This window comes from Girardinichthys multiradiatus, chromosome 12 (genome assembly GCF_021462225.1).
Source record: "Girardinichthys multiradiatus isolate DD_20200921_A chromosome 12, DD_fGirMul_XY1, whole genome shotgun sequence".
NCBI lineage: Eukaryota > Metazoa > Chordata > Actinopteri > Cyprinodontiformes > Goodeidae > Girardinichthys > Girardinichthys multiradiatus.
The window spans coordinates 38,506,860-38,526,590 of NC_061805.1; the positions used below are offsets into that span (position 1 = coordinate 38,506,860).

General features: G+C 37.6%; 1 protein-coding gene across 1 annotated transcript in view; it reads right to left on the bottom strand.

Annotated features, from left to right (window-relative positions):
* The window catches only part of LOC124878634 (GDNF family receptor alpha-2-like), a 99,837-nt gene that overhangs the window by 73,979 nt on the left and 6,127 nt on the right, over positions 1–19,731 (bottom strand). Inside the window, exon 3 of the mRNA XM_047382706.1 lies at positions 3,937–4,023. Coding sequence (XP_047238662.1) covers positions 3,937–4,023 — 87 coding nt within the window. The remainder of the gene's footprint in view (positions 1–3,936; positions 4,024–19,731) is intronic.

A 19,731-nucleotide genomic window follows, 5' to 3' on the forward strand; every position in this document is an offset into this window, starting at 1 on the left:
TTTGTTGGCTTGCTGTCTAAAGTTTATGCAGTTCTTATTATTCTGATTTGATGGCTGGTTACGTTGACGGTTGTGATTGGTTTTTGCTCAGAAAGTCATCTGCAGCAGTGAATTGTGGGTAATATACTTCGGCGAAGTCCGCTTCGATGCGGAATTCGCCGAAGGGCGGATGTGGGGCACAAAGGGGACCACTCTGGAGAATTGGGACACACTACGCACTCGAACCCATCAACGGGAACACGCAACTCAGGGACACAAGGGTGGAAGTGCGGGTATTGGGACAGGGTCTTCGTTACCATTTCAACCCGAGTAGATGAACATCTGGGTTACCTATGACCGGTGTCATAGGGAGTTGAAAGGGCATGAAGAAGCTTCAATAAAAACTGTAAACAGGGCGGACACAAAGATCTTAAGGATGATTTGTTGGCTTAAGTAAACACTATTCCAAACGAACCAGTTTTAGCAGATTCTGACATGGATTCTGAAGCATTTTCTTCCGGGCAGACAGACGTTTTCCCTGAGGATTATAGCTGGTTATAGGGAAAAAGTGTTCCTGCAGCAAGTAGTGCAGCATTATATGTTTGAGCTAGAATGTGACTTTGATTATACACTATGGATGGTAAACATGCAGTGTAAACAAGTGGTGAAGAGGATCATGATCATTTTCAGAACTTAAACAGTATAAATCTTTTTATATTCCCTTTTGAATGTTTTGCCTTTGTTATGAGGCACACAAGCACAGTTTTCAGACACTTAACATACAAATCCACTGAATTTTACATGTTGATTTAAAGTTAAATAGAAAAAAAAGTTTGACATTTTGTTTTTTAGAATATGAACCATCACGTCATAAGTTTGATTGATTTTCAGCCCTAGTTTGCCCAGGTTGCTTAAGTATTTTTGCCAACTTGGTTGCTATTTAAAATATTTTTTAAAACACTACAAAGATTTGAAGATGTTAACTTACATTTTTGTTTACAGTTTGTAGATTGACACATAACATTTATTGTCAGACTAAAAAGATCCCCACTCTATTGTCATCGCAGCTGGAGAATAATCATAAAAAGGCCCACTATTTTCACCATGAATATCCAAAACATAGCCATGGTGAGCAGAGATGAAACTGGGCTAAGCATTGAGCTGCCAAAACACTGCTGCTGCAGGTGTACAAAACCAAAGAGAAGCACATCTATGTGTTTATACCAGATAGCTTTTCATCATTGAGGAAAACTGGATATAAATACTCCCCTCATTCTCTATGACAGATCCCTCAGGGATTACTGTGTTCCTTCCTTTTAAACACACACTGCTTAAGACTTGCAACTGCATTTTGAGGAAAACAAAATTCAGTTGTAAGTGGCTATAGCTACTCTTTTTTTTTTTTTCAAAATAAGAAAAAAATGTGTCTTTATGTTTCATTTATTTCCACTGCAGTGAGAGTGCACAGTATATTATAAAATTCCCTTTCCTTTCAATCCATCTTTCAGAACCCTTTCTTAATTATCAGACAAAAACAGAGACGACTTTTCAATTTTCTACCACTGCTCTCTGAGAGTACACATTCCCCTGGCCTCATCAACCAATGAGATATCACATATTCCCCTGCTTTCCATACAGTAACGTTTCTGAACATGAATATAAATGCTTCCGAGTGCCATGGAGTGTCATGGCAAATGTAGTGAGAAGTGCATAAAATGAGTGTGTAATTACTTATTTTGTTTGCCCATGGTTTACTCTCAGTGCCACAATCAATTACTCTGTCCTCAGAAATGCTAAATAATGAGCAAAGCTTCAGGCTAAAAAGATTTTTGGAGAGCGAACTCAATAGAAAATGGGAGAAACAACTGAAGTAAAATGGATACAGTAATGAGTCCCCTGTTGTATCTTGTTATGTCTAGATACATCCTATTGCATTACTTCTTTTCACCCTGACATTTATATTTTAGCTTCTACATTGCAAACTTCATCATGACAAACACAAAACTTCTGACTTTTTTATTTTGTGTGCTTGTTAGATGAAAATCACAATAGAGAGGTGATACACTCAGGCTCTTTAATAGTGCGCGTCATCATCATCTTTCAAAGCTATCGGCACTGGCATTATCTGCTTTATTTGTTCACATTTTCATGGTCAATCTTTAAAAATAACTGTTAGAAATACGTGTCAAAAGGATTGTGCTTCTTTATGAGTTCTGAAAAAAAAGCAATAAGTAATGATATATCTGCCAGTGGAGAAATGTTTAGTCTCCAATGACTGATTTTGGCTTAAACAATAAAGAAAACAGTATGGAACAGTATTCTATGGAAACTTCTTTCAGATCACAATGAAGAAAAATAACCCAATCTTATATGACTGTAGTCAAGGTTTAGATATCCCTTTCTCCAGTCACATCTATTATACAGCTCTCGACTCTAGAGCATTACTTATTGTAGCTGTGGTTTAAAAACGTGGGTACCTGCATTGATTTGTGACACCCAAGCAATGGTAACCAGCAGAATAAATAGCAGGCTATAACTCTGCTGGGCTGTTTAATTAGTAAACCAAAGAAGAAATCAAACTAGAAGGAAAATCAATGGTTGGGAAAAATGCAGAATGGTGCACACAGACTGTGTGGTGTAAACCTCACTACCCAACATCCAGTGTATATCAGAGGGCAGATGAAGTAATCAGTACCTAGTAAAGCTAAAACTAGCTGCTTTTGACAGCAGAGCCTTGCAAAAGTCCCTTAAACTATCTTTCATTTTATCATGTTACAACCACAAACTTTGATGCATCGTGTACATTTCTTGTAATTAGAAATCTAAACATTTTGTCATGCTTTTGTATTTAGCCAACTTGAATTATTCCTAAGTAGAACCCACTTTTGCTGTAACCAAAGGTGCAACTCTTTCAACATTTGTTTCTTTCAGTTTTGCACATTTATAGACTGTTATTTTTGTGGTTTTAATCAACAGTGTCTGTAAACAGCAATTTTGAATTGAGATTTTGAATTGGATTAAGGTTTCAATTTTAACAGTACCTTTTAAACACATGTATATGATGTGATGTAAACCGTAACTGTTTTATTGATGCTCTGCATGTAAATATGTCCTGATGGACATCCCAAGTCTGTTTTCTTTCAGGATTGCCCTGTATTCACCTCTATCCATCTACCCATCAACTGTGACCATCTTGTCTTGTCCTGCTAATGAAAACAATCCTCACAGCCTAATGCTGCCACCACCATGTTTCACTGTGGAGATGGTCTGTTCAGTGTGAACTCCATTGTTAGTTTTTTTTCAGACATAGCATTTTACTTTTATTAGATGTGATTGGAACACCTTCGAATATTTGCTCTGTCCTCTATGTGGCTTTTAGCAAACTGTATGGATGGCTTTCCTATAACCTTGGCTTTCTTCTTGCGTTTTTTTTTTTTTTTCATAAAGGATAAACTTGTGTAGTTCAGAACATATAGATGCTCTGTCAACAGATAGTTATTATCTGAGTTGTGGATCTCTGAGACTCCTCCACAGTTACCATGACCCCCTTTAGCTGCTTCTCTGATTCTCTCAGTTTAGCAAGATTTTCATGCCTTATTAGGTCTACAGTTGGGCTGGGCCCTTCTCAGATGACAAATGAATAGAGCTCATAGAGATGTTCAACGCTTGAGAAATTACTTTAAACTTCTCAGGATTTTAGGGGTATCATATTGGTGGGGGCTTAACTAAATACATGCTATATTAGTTAAAAAATGTAGAAAACCATGAATAGAAAGAAAACTACACACAGTTTCAGAAAGTATAATCAACACCATGAAAGGCAACAAGCAATTAACTAAATAATGGCTTAAGAGGAAAAGTTCTATATTTTGTTCCTAGTAGAAGCCCTTTGTACCTTCTTTTGAAGGTGCAAAAGGGCATAATGTTTTGATCTCAGTTCAGATCAAGGAGGGATACCTGAAGAGATCGAAGCCAAGCCAAACACATCAGGTTGCCGGTTGGGGGCTACAGGTTCATACGGAGAAGAGTCCTCCATATCTCCACCTGAAACAACAAAGGAATAATGTTAATCACCACTGAAGCATTCCAGCATTCCTGGAATGTGACTTGTAACAGAAAACAGATGTTTTTTTGTTTTTTGTTTTTGCAACAACATTTATAGTTTTTCCCTGATGGGCCAAATGGACATATGCACTGGATTTAAAGTAGACATTAGGTTCTAATAACCTGTTTTGTTAAGTTCAGTCAAGGTCTTACATCATGATTAAATGATTTTCTTTTGGTGAGCAAGGCTGTTCCTGTTGTGGTCTGAATCAGGGAAATGACTTGCAAACTAAAGCACAAGCAATGGATCTTCCCTGCTAACAATGTTTTGTAGTAGCAGTGTGTAAAAAAATCAAATTAGCGCTCAACTGACTGTGTCTCTCCCATGCGCCTGTTCCTTCGTGGGCTCTAATCCCACATTTAAAATTCATAGCCATTCTGTGTGATTGAGACAAACCCTCCAGTGTGTAATAGCTTTGCATTCTGATCCTGACAGAAACACAGTGCAGGTGTTGTGCCTCATCTCTGAAGCCTCCTGCTAGAGATGAGAAAATCTGAAATCTCCTGGTATGAGTCCATACTTCCGGAACAACAAATCAGTAGATGTGATCAGTGCAAGAGGCACAGTTTATCAGCATAATGCCCAGAAATGTTCATAGTAAAAATGAAAGCTGATAAACATTTCTAAAGTCTGCTGTGATTTTCTTGTTAAAGATATGTTTATCTTATCTTATTGTATAGCTTGTTGTAATTGTGTTTTTTCTGCATGCAGGAAGGAATGACCAGGAGGGGTCATTTCTGTTAATGAATGACAAAGTGATGAAATATAATCACAAGCAACAGGAAACAAAAATCTTTAGTGAAAATAAAATAAAACCAAGGAAACTCTTTAGGGAAAGCTATACAGCTGAAGAAATAAATCAGGAGACAGGAGTCAAAAAGGGACAGGATGAACGCATCAGAGAAACTGCCTCTCACAGGTGTAGGAGGCCTCCAAAACAAAAGCTGCAATGGCCCAGCTCCAAAATCAGCTATAAGCCTGAAGGTTCTGTCTCCTGGCTTAGCGGCCACGGAAAACATGAACAGCCAACAGCATGATGGCAGCAGTAATCTGGATACTGGCCAAAGAGTCAGGGTAGTGGCACCAGGAAACGTCCTGCTTTGTGTGAGCAGTGAGCAAACAGACAGAGGGCCACAGAAGAGAGGCTGGATAAAAGAAAGATAAAATTCACTCAGTTTTATGCATGTTAAAAATTTAGAAGAGCAAGGAGAGCATTGATCAGAAAAGCAACCAAAAGGCCCACTGTAACTCTGGAGGAGCTGCAGAGATCCATAGCTTAGGAGGCAGAATCTACTGACAGGACAACTATTATTCTTGCACTCACCAAATCTGGCTTTTATGGAAGAGTGGCAAGAAAAAAAGCCACTCTTGAAAGAAAACCAGTTTGCAGTTAACCATAAAGGGACACAGCAAATGTAAAAGAAAGTGCTCTAGTCAGATGATACAAAAATTAAAATTTTAGGCCAACATGCAAAATGGTAACACAAAATCCTCATGGTTACAAGTAGCAATGATAGCATCATTCTGTGGGGAAGCAGGTCAGATGCGATGGGATGACGGATGGATGTCTATACAAGGCAGTCCTGAAAGAAAACCTCTGGTACGAGGTTCACTTTCAAGCAAGACAAGACCCTAATAGTACATCACAAGCTACAATGTGATGGTTTGGATCAAGGCATATTTAAGTGCTAGAATGGCCTAGTCTGTAGTCCCGGCCATGGTTTTCCAAAGGTTCCTTTGCTCTGGGGGGCCTTTGGATGTCTATGGCTCGGATCTCCATCGTCTCTGTCCCAGGTCCAGGGGGGCAGGTCTGTGGTTCCTCACACTTGCTATTGCATATTTGTATGGAGAAACCTTGTATACACATGCGCGCTCACACTCAGACCCACAGGTGTTTACATTCAGGTGTTAACAGATACACAACTGTTCTATATTGAGCCGCATTTACCACTAAATACATCCTAAAGTACCGTGCACTTTTTGATAAAAAAGCTGTTAATATGAATGTGTCTGCAGGTGTAGAAGCAAGCAGGGTGTTATCTTGTAATCTCTTCATCCTTCTTTCTCTCCTCCATTCTTTTCTCCTCTCCCTTTTTGCCCCACCTCTCTCTCTTTCATGCTTCTTTTTTTTTTTCGTTTTGGTCTCCGTGTCCGTAACATTAGAAATAATTCCAAAGCAGTTTCTAACAAAGTTTCTTTTATAAATATCAAGCAGAGCTTTTAAAGCGTTAGCTGTAATGTTCCACTTGTGAAAGTAAATCTGTTGGGCTCTTTCTTGGCACTCGGAAAACAATCTGTGTGCTATTCTGCTGGACAGGACATGGTTAAAATAAAAAATAAAAAATGTGTTGTCAGATCTTAAAGAAATATGAACAAAACAAATATAAGTTTGAACCCCACGTAACACACAAATATTAAACTCTGACCATTGCTCCTTAAATTCTTTAGTAATGGTGCAGTATTTTCTTTTCATTTTCATACATTTGTGCAAGTAAGAAATGCTTTTACATTTTTATAGCAATACAATAATGGAAAAAAACACATTGTGTACTTGAATTATGAAAAAAACCTAAGATTTATTTTGTTTCCATAATGCCTATTCAAAATTTGCCACTGATTCTGCATTTACAGTATAAATAAAATAAAACTGAACCATTTCAAACAGTCCAGACAGTTGTCCATATAACCTTAAAAAACATGCTTGATTTTGGGATAGTGCTTTTGTTGCCTTGATGGCTTTTAATACTGTGAATTTTGCAGGTTGAGTGAAAATACTGTAAAACATGTAAACTTGGGTGTGTTTTGAAATCTACATGGATTCTATTGGACCAATTCTTCCACATTGTGGACATTTTTTCTATCTTTTTATCAAACTAAACCATTTTTTTTAATCTTTTGAGAGTTAAATATCAAAGCAGCATACCCAAAACTATGTTTTGATGCATACAATTTCTGTTTTGGAAGATAATCTGTTTATTGACTTTTGAGATGGAAAGGTCTCAGTTTTTATTTCCAGGAAATATAAACTAAATATGACACATTCTTTGTTTTTCACCAAATGTAAATAAATCTGCTTTTTGTTTGTAAATCAGTTTGTTTTTGAAGCAATTCCTCTGCAGCAAATTGATTACAGTAAATCAGCACCCAATTATGTTGCTGTTATTGTAGTAATTTTGTTTTGAATGCAGGTTAAATTTGCTTCTTACAAGCTTTTCGAGTTATTAACACAAACGACAATGGTAAAAAAAAAAAAACCCATCAATAGTCATCTTTCAATCTGAAGATAAAGGTTTTGACCCCCTGCTCTGAAGCATGCAGATATGCATTTGGGCATGTTGTTGTTCCCCCAGATTCACTCACACTGTGGTCATGCATTAATGAATATGGACCTAACCAAGTAGCTTGTAGTGTTCAAATATTAATCAATTAGGAGAAAGAGCCCAAAGTGTGCTAAAAAACATCCCTCTCACTATTGCACAACAAGCAGCATGAAAACATGGGTCTGTATTTTTATCTAGTACACACCAAATTCTGACCCTGCCATCTGACTGTTGCAGTTGAAGTTGAGACTAATTGGACCGGGTACATTTTTTTAAGGCGTTATAGTCCAATTGTGCTAACTGTGCAATATGCAGCTTGTTTTCTCCTGTTAACTGACAGGAGTTGCACCCCATCTGTTCTTCCGTTGCTGTGGTTTGACGTATTCTAAGATGTTTTTCTGCATAATTTGGTTTTAACAAGTAGTTATCAAAACTACTTTTGCCTTTCTTTTATCTCAAACCAATCTGCCCATAGCCCTTTGACATCAATATGGCTTTTTTGTCCACCCAACTGCCATTTACAGGATATTTTCTTATTATTCAGGTTATCTTGTCGCATGGTGTGTTATGATCTTGGTGGGTTTTTGTGTGAGATCTTTGCTGATGAGAGTGACTGCAAGCTTCTGACAGCAGACCTGTTGTCAATCATCTAATCCTGCTGCTGGAGATTTGCCAGCTAGTCTTTGCCTGATGTTCAACCTTGCTGGTAGATTCAAGCCGCTGATTCCTAGTGAACCTTGCTCCTTGATAGTTTTCACTAGTTCCATGTTTTTGCCTGTTTCTCCTGAAAGCTCACCATCTGCTGTTATTTGTGCCTCTCAGGAAAAGTATGGTTACTGCCTTGTCAACAAAAATCCCTTTGACAAAAGAATAAGGACCTCTCAAAGATTGTTTTGGACCCAACAAACAGCTCCTTCTCCCCAGCCATTACCTGCCTGTCCACTCTCTATTTCTGTGCAACCTACTCACGGACCTCTAAAGACCACTTGGCTCCCATGCCTTAAAACACACGGCTCAATTGCTACCAGGATCATTAGCCTCCCTTTCAGCCTTCGCCTTCCCAAGAGCCCGGTAAGCCACCTGTGTGATCACCATACTGCCAGAGATTTCTACCACTGTCATTAACTCTCTTCTTCCTTTCCTAGATGCTGATGAACCCGATTGCCTGAAGTCCTTTCAATTTATTATTGTTGTAAATAAACATTTAAACTGCTCTTTGAGTCCTGTCAGATTCTGCATGTGTTAAAAAACTCCCTAGCATTATGACATGGCGACTCACAACCGTGCCACGTTCAAAGTCACTTAAATCATCTTTTGGTTTCTGATCTGATGCTAGGTTTGTAATTCAGCAGTTACTCACAACATCGAGATTTCTAGAAAGGTTGAGTGGTTTTGCTGTTCTTGTTGCCAGGCAGTTGAACAGGTATACCGAATAATGTGGTCAGTTTTGCATATAAAATGAGTTAATTTTTTTTTTTTTTATGAAATTACTGAAACAAATATACTTTTTGATGATATTCCAGTTTACTGACATTCACCTGGATATGCTTTTATTTCAGGTTAATTTAAGATTTTCTCCTTTTTATCCCTCCCCCAAGAACAGTTTGTTCTTTGCAAAACAACATAGAATTCCTGTTATCTGCCAAATACACACCATCTTGTTTTGATGGTGCTTACTGTTTTGTACAGGCAGTTTCTCGCTCTGTGGTAAAAACCCAGCTGAGATTCAAGTGCTAGGACTCACAAAATGATATGTTGAGCAATAGCTATGTTAGTGTTTTTTTTTTTGTTTTTTTGTTTTTTTAAAGGCTTACATGTTACTGTGTTACAGGCTGCACTGGATCCATACAACTACAAAACCCACTTTCAATCACATAACCCTGAGGTCATGAAAACTGATGCAACAAGAGGGCTTGCTGTTACATAAAAATGCTCTTTGACAGTCATCCTGGACCCAATTATGGAGTCAAAGAAAATTCTTCCCAGCTGTTCAGTGATAAGATGTTTTAAGCTGCAGGGCAACAACTTATCATTGTAATTAAGCCTCCATTTGACTTCATTGGCTTCAACAGCACGGAGCATGACCGGCAACGCACAGAGTGTTCCGGCTTCTGCCTTCTTACAGCATGAGAAAAATGATTTTTAACTGTGCAGGTTTTTAAATTAATACCTTTCCTATTCATTATGAACAAAATTAAACTTTTAAACTATAGAAAATCTGGTCTTATAGATGTTTCTGACATTTTTGTAAGATCAAATCCAAAATCAGTTTTTCAAATGGTCATTCAACATTTTACTTTAAAATGTGACATCCTGATTGTACTTTAGTTTTGTATTAATTTATTCATTTCCTTCCTTTTGCTCAGCAGTTTGCAGAAAAAAATCTTTCTGAAACTACTTATGCCTATTACATTTTTGGTCCTATTCACATGGTAAAAATACATTGCAAAACTACTTCTGTTATATCAGTAGCAGAGAAAGCTTTGTATTACCTAAGCTTAGCCGTAGGTCCTTTGCAAGTCCTGCGGGTTGTTGCAAAGACTCAGCTGCTAACAACATCAGTTAATCAAGTTGGAGCTCTGTGACAGAACAGCTTATTTTCTAAACCACATTAAAAAAAACATACATATTTAACTGAAATGTAATTAAAAGAAGGCTAGATTATGGAAGTTTAATGCTTTATTATATTTACATAAGTCACTGTTAAGTACACATTTCAGTTTTGAGGTGACATTTCTATATCCACACATCCTCACTATAAAGAGCTTCTAACAAACTAGGCTTCAAACAGCAAGGTAGAATTTGAGTGTTGGTAACTTCCCTTTAAAAGCAATCAAAAAGCTTGATTAACTGAAAAGTATTTCCATATTATTAAAGTAAAAAAAAAAACACACACACACAGGGAGGAGTGTGTCCTCTTGATCAACATGATTTAATGTTCATGTCATTCAATTCAATTCAATGAAAACTTTTCCATATTAATCGTGAAGAGAAATTAAATAATGCTTAAATGTGCCAATACCAAGACCTTACTCTGGGATGATATTCTGGGCTCTGTGTAGAAATAGGGCCCATCTTGAGCAATATCTCTTAAACAAAAACACAAAGATTATAAAACGCACTTTAGTGTAACAGCTAAATTTAGAAAATGCCAAATTGCCAGCATAATAAAAGTAAAACAGACAGAATTCACAAGCCTGTATATTTATTTGCAGAGGAACATCAATGCTATGGTTGGAAAAATCTTTGAGCAAATGTGTTGTAGAAAAAAAAAAGAAAAACATTGGAATTTATTCACCAGTAAATGTGCTCTGATGGGTCCCTATTCATGCAAAATCACAGATGAGGTCTTTAAAGTTTTTTAGTTTTTTTTTTGCTAAATGACAATGTCAATGGAGATAAGTGTGAGGCTGTTCACTCTGTCCATGTTGTCCTTGATCTTAAGCTTTGCTAATATTTGACAGTATTAAAGTGGTACTGAAAAGGTTAAATATACATATTTTCTATGCAATGAACTTTTTTGTAGGCCAGTCCAACAAAGACACGAGCTATGTTTGTATTGTAACCGTCTGTGACCTTATTTTACTCTGTATCTCATGCAGGCTATGCAGCTCTGTCATGCATGATACACCATTGGAATAGTTTGTGTAGTAAATGCACTGGATTAGGTACTAATCATATAAAATAGCTATTTTTGAAACTTAAATATTTTTTTATTAAGTATTAAATCTGACTAATGCATCAACAATAGGTCATGTCATAATCAGACTCTGTCTTACTCATCATTCACTACGGCTGTAAGGTTGGACTATCTGACTTCTCTGTTTCATTTAATCAATTTTAACCCTCACTAAAATGATAAATGGTCATTTAGTATTAATATTAAATATGGAGGCCTGTTGCAGTCAGTATTGCAGATACATTAGTGACAATGGCATCTTTGAGATGCTGAGATTACAAAAAATCCATGGATACTAAATGCGTTATGACAGATAACATGGAAAGAGCTGACATCAATCAAAGGTTGTGGTAATAACTCTGATGATTGTGAAATGATACTAGTAAATATGTATCTGTGTTGTCAAAATGAAGTGCTATGGTGATACTTTCACTTATACCAGTGACCCAGCTTATTTGAATGATGGGACTACAGCTGCCTCATACCAGCGACCTCAAGGATTAATATTGTCATTTTTCTTCTAGCACTGGATGAATTCCTTACCACAGAGGACATAATGAGCTAATTACCTCTATTAGAAAGATTGGATTAGAACCAGCTCTTACCAGTAAACTCCCAAGGATTATTAGTGTCATTTGATTTGTTTTTCTGTGTTTTATTTTCTGTATCATTGTAATGTTTTTCCTTATGTACAGCGCTTTGAGTGTCTTGTTGCTGAAAAGTGCTATATAAATAAACTTGACTTGACTAAGTGATAACTGCTGCCATTGACTCAAACTGTGTGTATTGTGCTGTTCACGTCTATTTTTAATGTAATTTATATTTTCCCTCCCTCTCCTGTCTGTCTTTTTCTTTGTAGACTGATTACTTTTTCCCACCTCTTACTTCTCTTGCTGTCTGACCGTAACTCTGTTTGATTGAATTTGTACAGGTGTGGACTAAACAATTTGCCAATCTTGTGAAAGGGGGAACAGACATAAAAAAACATCCATCATTATTTTTAGTGCAAAATTCAACCATTCAGCCACATCATTCAAACAGGTTGAATTTTGTTTTAACAACAGTTATTTATAAGTTTAAAAAATGTAACATAGGAAAAATACCTTTTTGTTCGAGGAATTTAGAGAATGCCTCCCTGCAATATATTCTAGGTAAAAAGTCCTCTTTTCCCCTCGACTCTTGCGACCCAGGACAATACGGAGCCATTTGCTGAACTTTAACTGTGCATAGTTTTATCAGAAAAAATTATGCTTCTACTATGGATTTGAAGATGATACCAGGCATTGCACAATGGAGTGTAAACTGACAAACATATGTAGGTATTGGCAGTTAATTTGAAAGTAATAGACGCATATCTTTTTCCCTGTATCACATACCGTCAATGTGTATTACCTTGAATAAAAACAAAAAACGAAATAAAGCCTTTAAGTCTCACTTAATTCAGGCTTAAACTATTTAAGATAAGACAAGTAACACCAGGCAAGACCTCACCAGGCGAAATTTTATGGGACTTACTCAGTGTCAGGTTTTTAAGTTAGAAGTGGCAGGCATAGCACACCACACTGAAAGCTATTTCTGATTGTGTGTTGCATGATGACAGAGCAGGGCTGTGCCGAGCAAAGCAAGGCACAGAGCGTACTGCCATGTGCCCAAGTTTAAATAAATGTAACTTTAATGCAGCACTCGGTGATGATGTCTCGGCTCATCAGATTGAAATAATCATGTAAGCAATATCTAGTTAAGTTTGAAGTTAAGTTTGGGAAGCCTGAAGTTGTATTTTTCCTATAGATTTTTATTGGACAGGCTACCATACTGCTCTCTCCTTAGTCTCAAATAAACATAGAGGTTGTTGTTTAGGCTTAGCAGCCAAACACATTTAAACTTCACCATAGCATACCTGCTGGTTCTCCTTTCTCCCCCACATAATCCACACCAAATAGCTACATGTTTTGTTTAGATGACTGCCTAAAACATAGATTTTTTCTTTGGTCTTACAGCAACCAGCTCCAACAAACAAGGTTGTGGGTTTTCTCCCCAACTTCAATACTTGTTCCAGTGGTGGCAGCATACAATTTCCTATATGTGATTGAGATTATTAACTTCCTGGTAGCATTATTTATCTCTGTTACTTGACTCTATCAGGCATGGCAATGCATAAGAATACATGATGCTATGGCTTGCTACAGGCGCACGAACTACACCCACTAAGCCAACTGTATTACTGGAGGCCTGAAATTGATTGCACACTGTTGATTAAAAACAAGTGAGTCCTAAAGCTCCTATAAACTCATTACTACCCATTCTTGAGATACTGTTAGTTTATGGGTGAGGCATGCAAGACTATCTGTCTATGACCATTCATCATACACAAGGCAATTCAAAGTGCTTTACATAAAATCAGAGAAAAGATGTCTAGCAAAAACCTTTAAGCTTTGCTTGAAAAGAGAGCTCAGTATGTCAAGGGCTTAACAGTATTGCATAAAAAGAAAGAAATGTTAAAATTTAAGTTTAAAATGGATAAATAACAAAAGAAAATATTTAAAAATTTCTGCCTGGAGATTATTACACGTTTTAAGACCAGTACTGGCCATCTTCAGTTCCACTGATGAGTAATTGACGAGTGCTTTAAAGGCCAAAATCAACATTTTAAAATCTATCATTTTATAATCCTTTTACAAAGCCAGTGCAGTGATTAAAGAACTGGTGTCATGTGATCAATTTTCCTAGTGTTGGTCAGGACTTTGGGTTTCTGGATGATCTTAAGCAGCCTGGTAGAGATTGGTTAAATATAACATTGCAGTAATCTAGTCCACTGATCATAGTAGGTCGTGGGGAAGCTGGTGCCTATCTCCAGCAGTCTATGGGTGGGAGGCGGGGTACACCCTGGACAGGTCGCCAGTCCATCGCAGGGCAGATCATAAAGGTATACATCAGTTTTTCTGTCCTTTTTTGACAGGAAACTATTTATTCAGGCAATGTTTTTAAAATGATTGTAGACAGCTTTAGAAAATAATTTCATCTACTCATTTACTGTTTTGACTCTTAGCAGGATGCAATAAAAGCATGTGCACACATCCTTGTTAGTGTGAGCGCAGCTTGTGGCTGATCTACATGTGAATGACGTCTGTATTGTGATGCTTCAATAATACATCTACTGGTACATTCTTCATATTAATTTCCTCCCTTCCCCTTTTTCTTTTTACATGGCTATTTTCACAAAACAGATAGTGATGCGTGACACTACAAATTTATCTTTTTTCTTTCAAAACACAGTTGAAGGCATAAATACAAGTTATGGCTCAACTGTTGAAGTGTTATTGACATTTTAAACTCAATTTCAAGCCTTACAAATAGAATATTGGATTAGCTCAGAATAATATTTCAAGTCACAACTTCAATACACCGTGGCAAGATGGGCAAATGCAGCAGGAAATGAGTTTTGAAATTTCCAGCCTTTACCTTTGGCTGTATGTAAATATCAATATCCACACTTGCTTTACCTAAATTAGCTGGATCTTTGGTGTCATGTAAAAATGTCCAGTTGATGGGAAAAACTAGTGGCTGTAGATTTGCTTCCAAAGCAACAGAGCTAATAGACAAAACAGATTAACAAATATTCCAACAGTAGATGCTAAGTAATGTTTATCACATATCTACTCTGTGCATGATTAGAAATGCTTACATAGGTGTAAATCAAAATTTTGATTCATTTTGACAATTCAATTCAAAACATTAAACCCACAAATTTATTACACACAATATAATATTTCAAAATGTATTTGATTTAACCTTGATGTTTATGGCTTACAGCTAATGAGAACACAAAAGTAAAAGTGTTGGTTGGAGTAAGGGGGAGTCAGGTTTAGCCTAAACCGGCTCAGTTATGGTTGAGGTGCAAACACACCCTCCATTTCTGCTACCTGTGTGACCCCTTCTCTTTTCCAATGGTTATAATCAGTCTGACAGAGAGAGGTATCCCAATCCTTGTGGTTTTTAGTATAACAATGACCAGCAGTGGGACACTTTGTGAGGTGCCTTGAGACGACATTGTTGTAAATAAGCGCCGTTTAACTAAATAATCTGAACTGAAACTATCTTTGTAGTTATGCTGCTATAGGCTTAGGCTGCTGGAGGACATAATGACCACTTTCACCCTCTTCGCTACATTCTCACACTACTCTCCAATTTTGCATTGTTTGCTGTTATTTCAGCTTTTAACCTTGTTCTCTCTTTTCTCTTCCTAGAAGCTACACCTGGCCTGGCTCTGTGTCTACCTGTGACACCTTTCTGGAGAGGGGAATCGTCCGAGCTTCTGCTGGCAACAACTTAATGCTCACCCTCTACCGATGATCCACATAGCCCTGTCTTTTAGTGTTTAACCCTTTCTCTCTCCTAGACATGGAAATTGACTGAGCTTTTACTGTAACTAATTATATGTGCTCTCTTTCAGACTCTAACCTTGAAAACTGGCTCACAGTTTATCTGTTCTTTCTTTCTAGGTGAAACGACTAAAGGAGCTACATCCATTAACATTTACTTTTCCTTCCCATAGAAAGTACTTCTGGATCAGTGCTTCTGTCTTCTTTTTGTGTCTCTGCTCTGTTCTCTCAAACCCCCAGTCGGTCGTGGCAGATGGCTGCTCACACTAAGCCTGGTTCTGCTGGAGGTTTCTTCCTGTTAAAAGGGAGTTTTTCCTCTCCGCTGTCGCTACATGCATGCTCAGTATGAGGGATTGCTGCAAAGTCAACGCCAGTGACTGTCCACTGTCTCTACATGCTCATCCGGGAGGAGTGAATGCTGCAAGTCACTGACTGGATGCAATCTGCTGGGTTTCCTTAGACAGAAAAACTTTTTATCCAATTTGAATAAAAAGCTAACTCTGACTGCACTGTTCAATTGTTAGGATTAATTGGAATGTATGTACCTGACTGTTGTGAAGTGCCTTGAGACAACATGTGTTGTGAATTGGCGCTATATAAATAAATAAAACTGAATTGAATTGAATTGAATTAATTTTCTCCAAAAATAGATTAGAACATAGGATAAATCAAAATTGAGTTTTAATACAAAAAGGTTATATTATGCCAACATTATAGCCTAAATAAACATAGAGAAGACTGTTGACTTGAACATGTCCAGCACTGACATCCTCTACAAGCAAGGTGAGCCACAAAAGGTCATTATTATTGAAGCTGGCTGTGTAGAGTGCTGTCTCATCTTTGAAAAAGGTGTGAGGGACAAGATGCACAAGCCACAGGAAACACCCTAGTCTTGAGACTATTGTAAAGTCTATTCAGAGATTTGGAAGGCTTTGCAAGGCATGTACTGCATTTGAAGTCAGTGCTTCAAGAACCACCACACAGACAAATGTATCCTGGCTAAAACTGTCGTTTTACTTGTGTAAAGCCAAACACCTGGGCCAAGAAGAAAAATGAATTGTACTGTTGCTTGGAGGTCCAAAGTGTTTGTTGCAGGCCAGGATTTTTTAGAGCACTACATGCTTCCCTTTGCTGACAAGCTTTATGGGGATGCTGATTTCATTTTTGAGCAGGACTTGGCATCTGCCCATGCTGCCATAAGTACCAATTACAGCTATAATAATCATTGTATCACTGTGCTTGATTAGCCAGCAAACTGCTCTAGCCCCCTAAGAGACACAAGACATGGACTGCAGACCCAACAATGCAGATGAGCCAAAGGCTGTTATTAATGCAACCTGATCTTCCATCACACCTTAGCAGAGCCATTACCTGATCACCTCACAATGCAGTGATGCAGTATTTCAAGCAGAAGGAGCCCTGACCAAGTATTTAGTGCATATATATAGTACAGCACATAGCCCTGCTTATTAGCAGATAAATAGCCATTTTGGGTTTTCATTAGCTCTTTACCATAATTATCAAATTTAACAGAAAAAGGTGCTTGAAATAATCATTCTGTGTAAAATACATCTGTATATGTTTTACTTTTAAAATCTATACATAAATTAGCTTCTCAGTGATTTCCAAATGTATTGAGGTGTGCCTGTAGATAAACTGCTATACTACAGACGAACAGATTCTCCTATACTTGCATTTAAAATGCCCATATATACAGAAGCTATTACAAGAACTGAAATAATTGCAGAGAGCAACGGAGAGAGAAAGACCACCGAGCCTAGTAGTTGACTTCAATGATGCACATTCATTCAGCCCCCTGTGCACCTTTCTGCCAAGAGTGAACTTTAATGCCCACATCATGACAGTATTCAGCAAGCAGAATGGTCCGTCACTTCTTCTCACCTCAGACAGAATGCATGAGAAGTCACTCCACTCTAAAAGGCTAATCTAAAACCCTCACTACCCGGCCCTCATTTCGGCTGCACTGTCACACTCCGCACAAGCTGCGTATTGAACGGGTGTCTTCCTGGGCAGTTCACCTTACATTATAGGAAATCATTAGACAGATTTACGGGGACAAACAGCATGGGGTTTTGTCATAATATTTCACCGAACCTTTTCACATTTTGGGGATGAAGGATGAAAGGGGCAGTAGCAGGTGTAGAAAGGACATGGAGGGGAACGGTCTAAATGATCCTATTGATCACATCCAGAGGCTATTGACATGTCCCATCTTCTGATGATGATATATTCACCTAGTGTATGCCAGATGGGTTGCAGGGAAAGGGAAAAGCATGGAGGACATATTCAAAATGCACGAGCCTGTTCCTCCTACTGAGCCTGTCTGCCTTGACATCCAGTGCAGGCTGGAAAAATGTTCTGCTTATTACAGTGGATGGCTAAGGTAATGACCAGTGACTGCTACCATTGCTCATAGTAATGATAGTTTCACCCAGGAATACTACACACTTTGGCAACCCTTCCTCACCTTTTACCATAATTTTCACCAGTGATCCTTTTTTTTTGTCTTGTCATTCTTACATTCTTTGGTTTTCTCTGCGTTGCTTTTAAATTTCTATCCCTCTTTATCATTTAACTGCCCCCCTTACCTCACTACCTGTGTCACTTTCCGTCACTGTTTCCATTACACCTTTTTCCTGCCTAATAATGTTCAAAACATTTTTATAATGTGCATTTTATCTAACTTCCTTCAGCACGAGTGGCAGGTTGTGAGCATGGAATAATGTAGCAACATCTTTAACAAGAGAAATTTACCTTCACTGACCACAACTAAAATTTAAATTCTTTTTTATTCTTTAAGAGATTTCTACAAGCACAGAAACTTTTATCTTTTTTATTTTAGCAGTCAATGTTTGCTTCACTAATTAAACAACTCTGAAAGGTCCTCCACGAAAGATATTCAATTTCTACTTAAAAACCCAGGTCTCAATTACAGAGTAACAGCTATAAAATTACATAGGTTGGAGGTGGGGAGCATATCTTTTAAATGACCAGTTCCACTGCAAACCTGCAAGGCTATATTCCCATGGGATCAGAAACACAATTAAAAATGAAATACAGCCACCAATATAATATCCTTGCGTCAAAAAGCTGATAATTTCTCTCTTATTAATTATTTCTTGGATTCAAGCTACTGTACACACCTCACTGCCTCACACCAGCCCAGCCAGTGCAGGAATCACCCATTATCCAGCAAGTGTGGATGCAATGGCACACTGAATTCAACTGACACTTCGTGTTAGAAGACACAATTAGCAGGCCATCAACATTAATGATTTAAAGACTGGAAGTAAAGACCTATTTAGTGAATATGTTAAAGCAAATGGACAACTACCTCTAGGCAAAATATAGAAATAAAGAATGAATACTGATCATACTTTTTTCTGAGATATTTAAACACGTAATTAACTTCTGGACCTAAACAAATGTAGCTGCTGTATAGGAAAAACTCTCTGATTGGCTAGCTTCAGACCTCTTTAAGCTGATTAGGTAGATAATAATGCACAAGTCCTAATTTGCTCAGAAATCCGGTTTCAATTGGTTGGAGGGGAAGTCCCAGTGTGGCAGCGGTCCTCAGAACCAAACTCAGTAAGAAAGCTGTCATTCAACAAGTCATATCAAAAGTCGTCAAAAGAGAGCGAAAACCATTCTAGCTTTAGGCAAGTTGCTCTTCATGACATGTCAGCAGGACCAAATTGGGAGTTTATTGTAAACAATGGGTGTAGGTGTCGAGTCAGAGCTTCAGAAGAAAATAAAAAAGCTATGCAAGTGTTTATCCATGTTAGCTCCATGGTGGAGCAGTTGATTAAGGCTGACCTACAAAAACTTTGGTTGCAACAAATGAACATTGCTGACAAGAAAAGAATGATACTGAAGCATCCTGAATTGCATTATAAGTTAGATAAATGCAAAATAATGTGATTTATTTTAATTAAATAACAGAGAGGACATAGTATTAGCAAATGCCTTGTTTTGAAGAGTCCAAATCAATATCAGGAACAAAAAAACCTGGATCCGGACATTCTTAGTGTCAAACTTCCTAATAAAAGTATCTCAAACATTGCATGTTGAAATTTATTTAACCATGTTTGCTATTAAAGTATGAAGTATTGAAGCTCAAGAGCTTTTCCACCAGGGCAATTTACACTAAATGTGGTTCTACTTGGTTTTTAAGACTCTGAGCAGACAACAAATTGCTATTAAATATGTGTGACATTTTCAGTTATCAGACTGAGAGAGAAGTGAAAA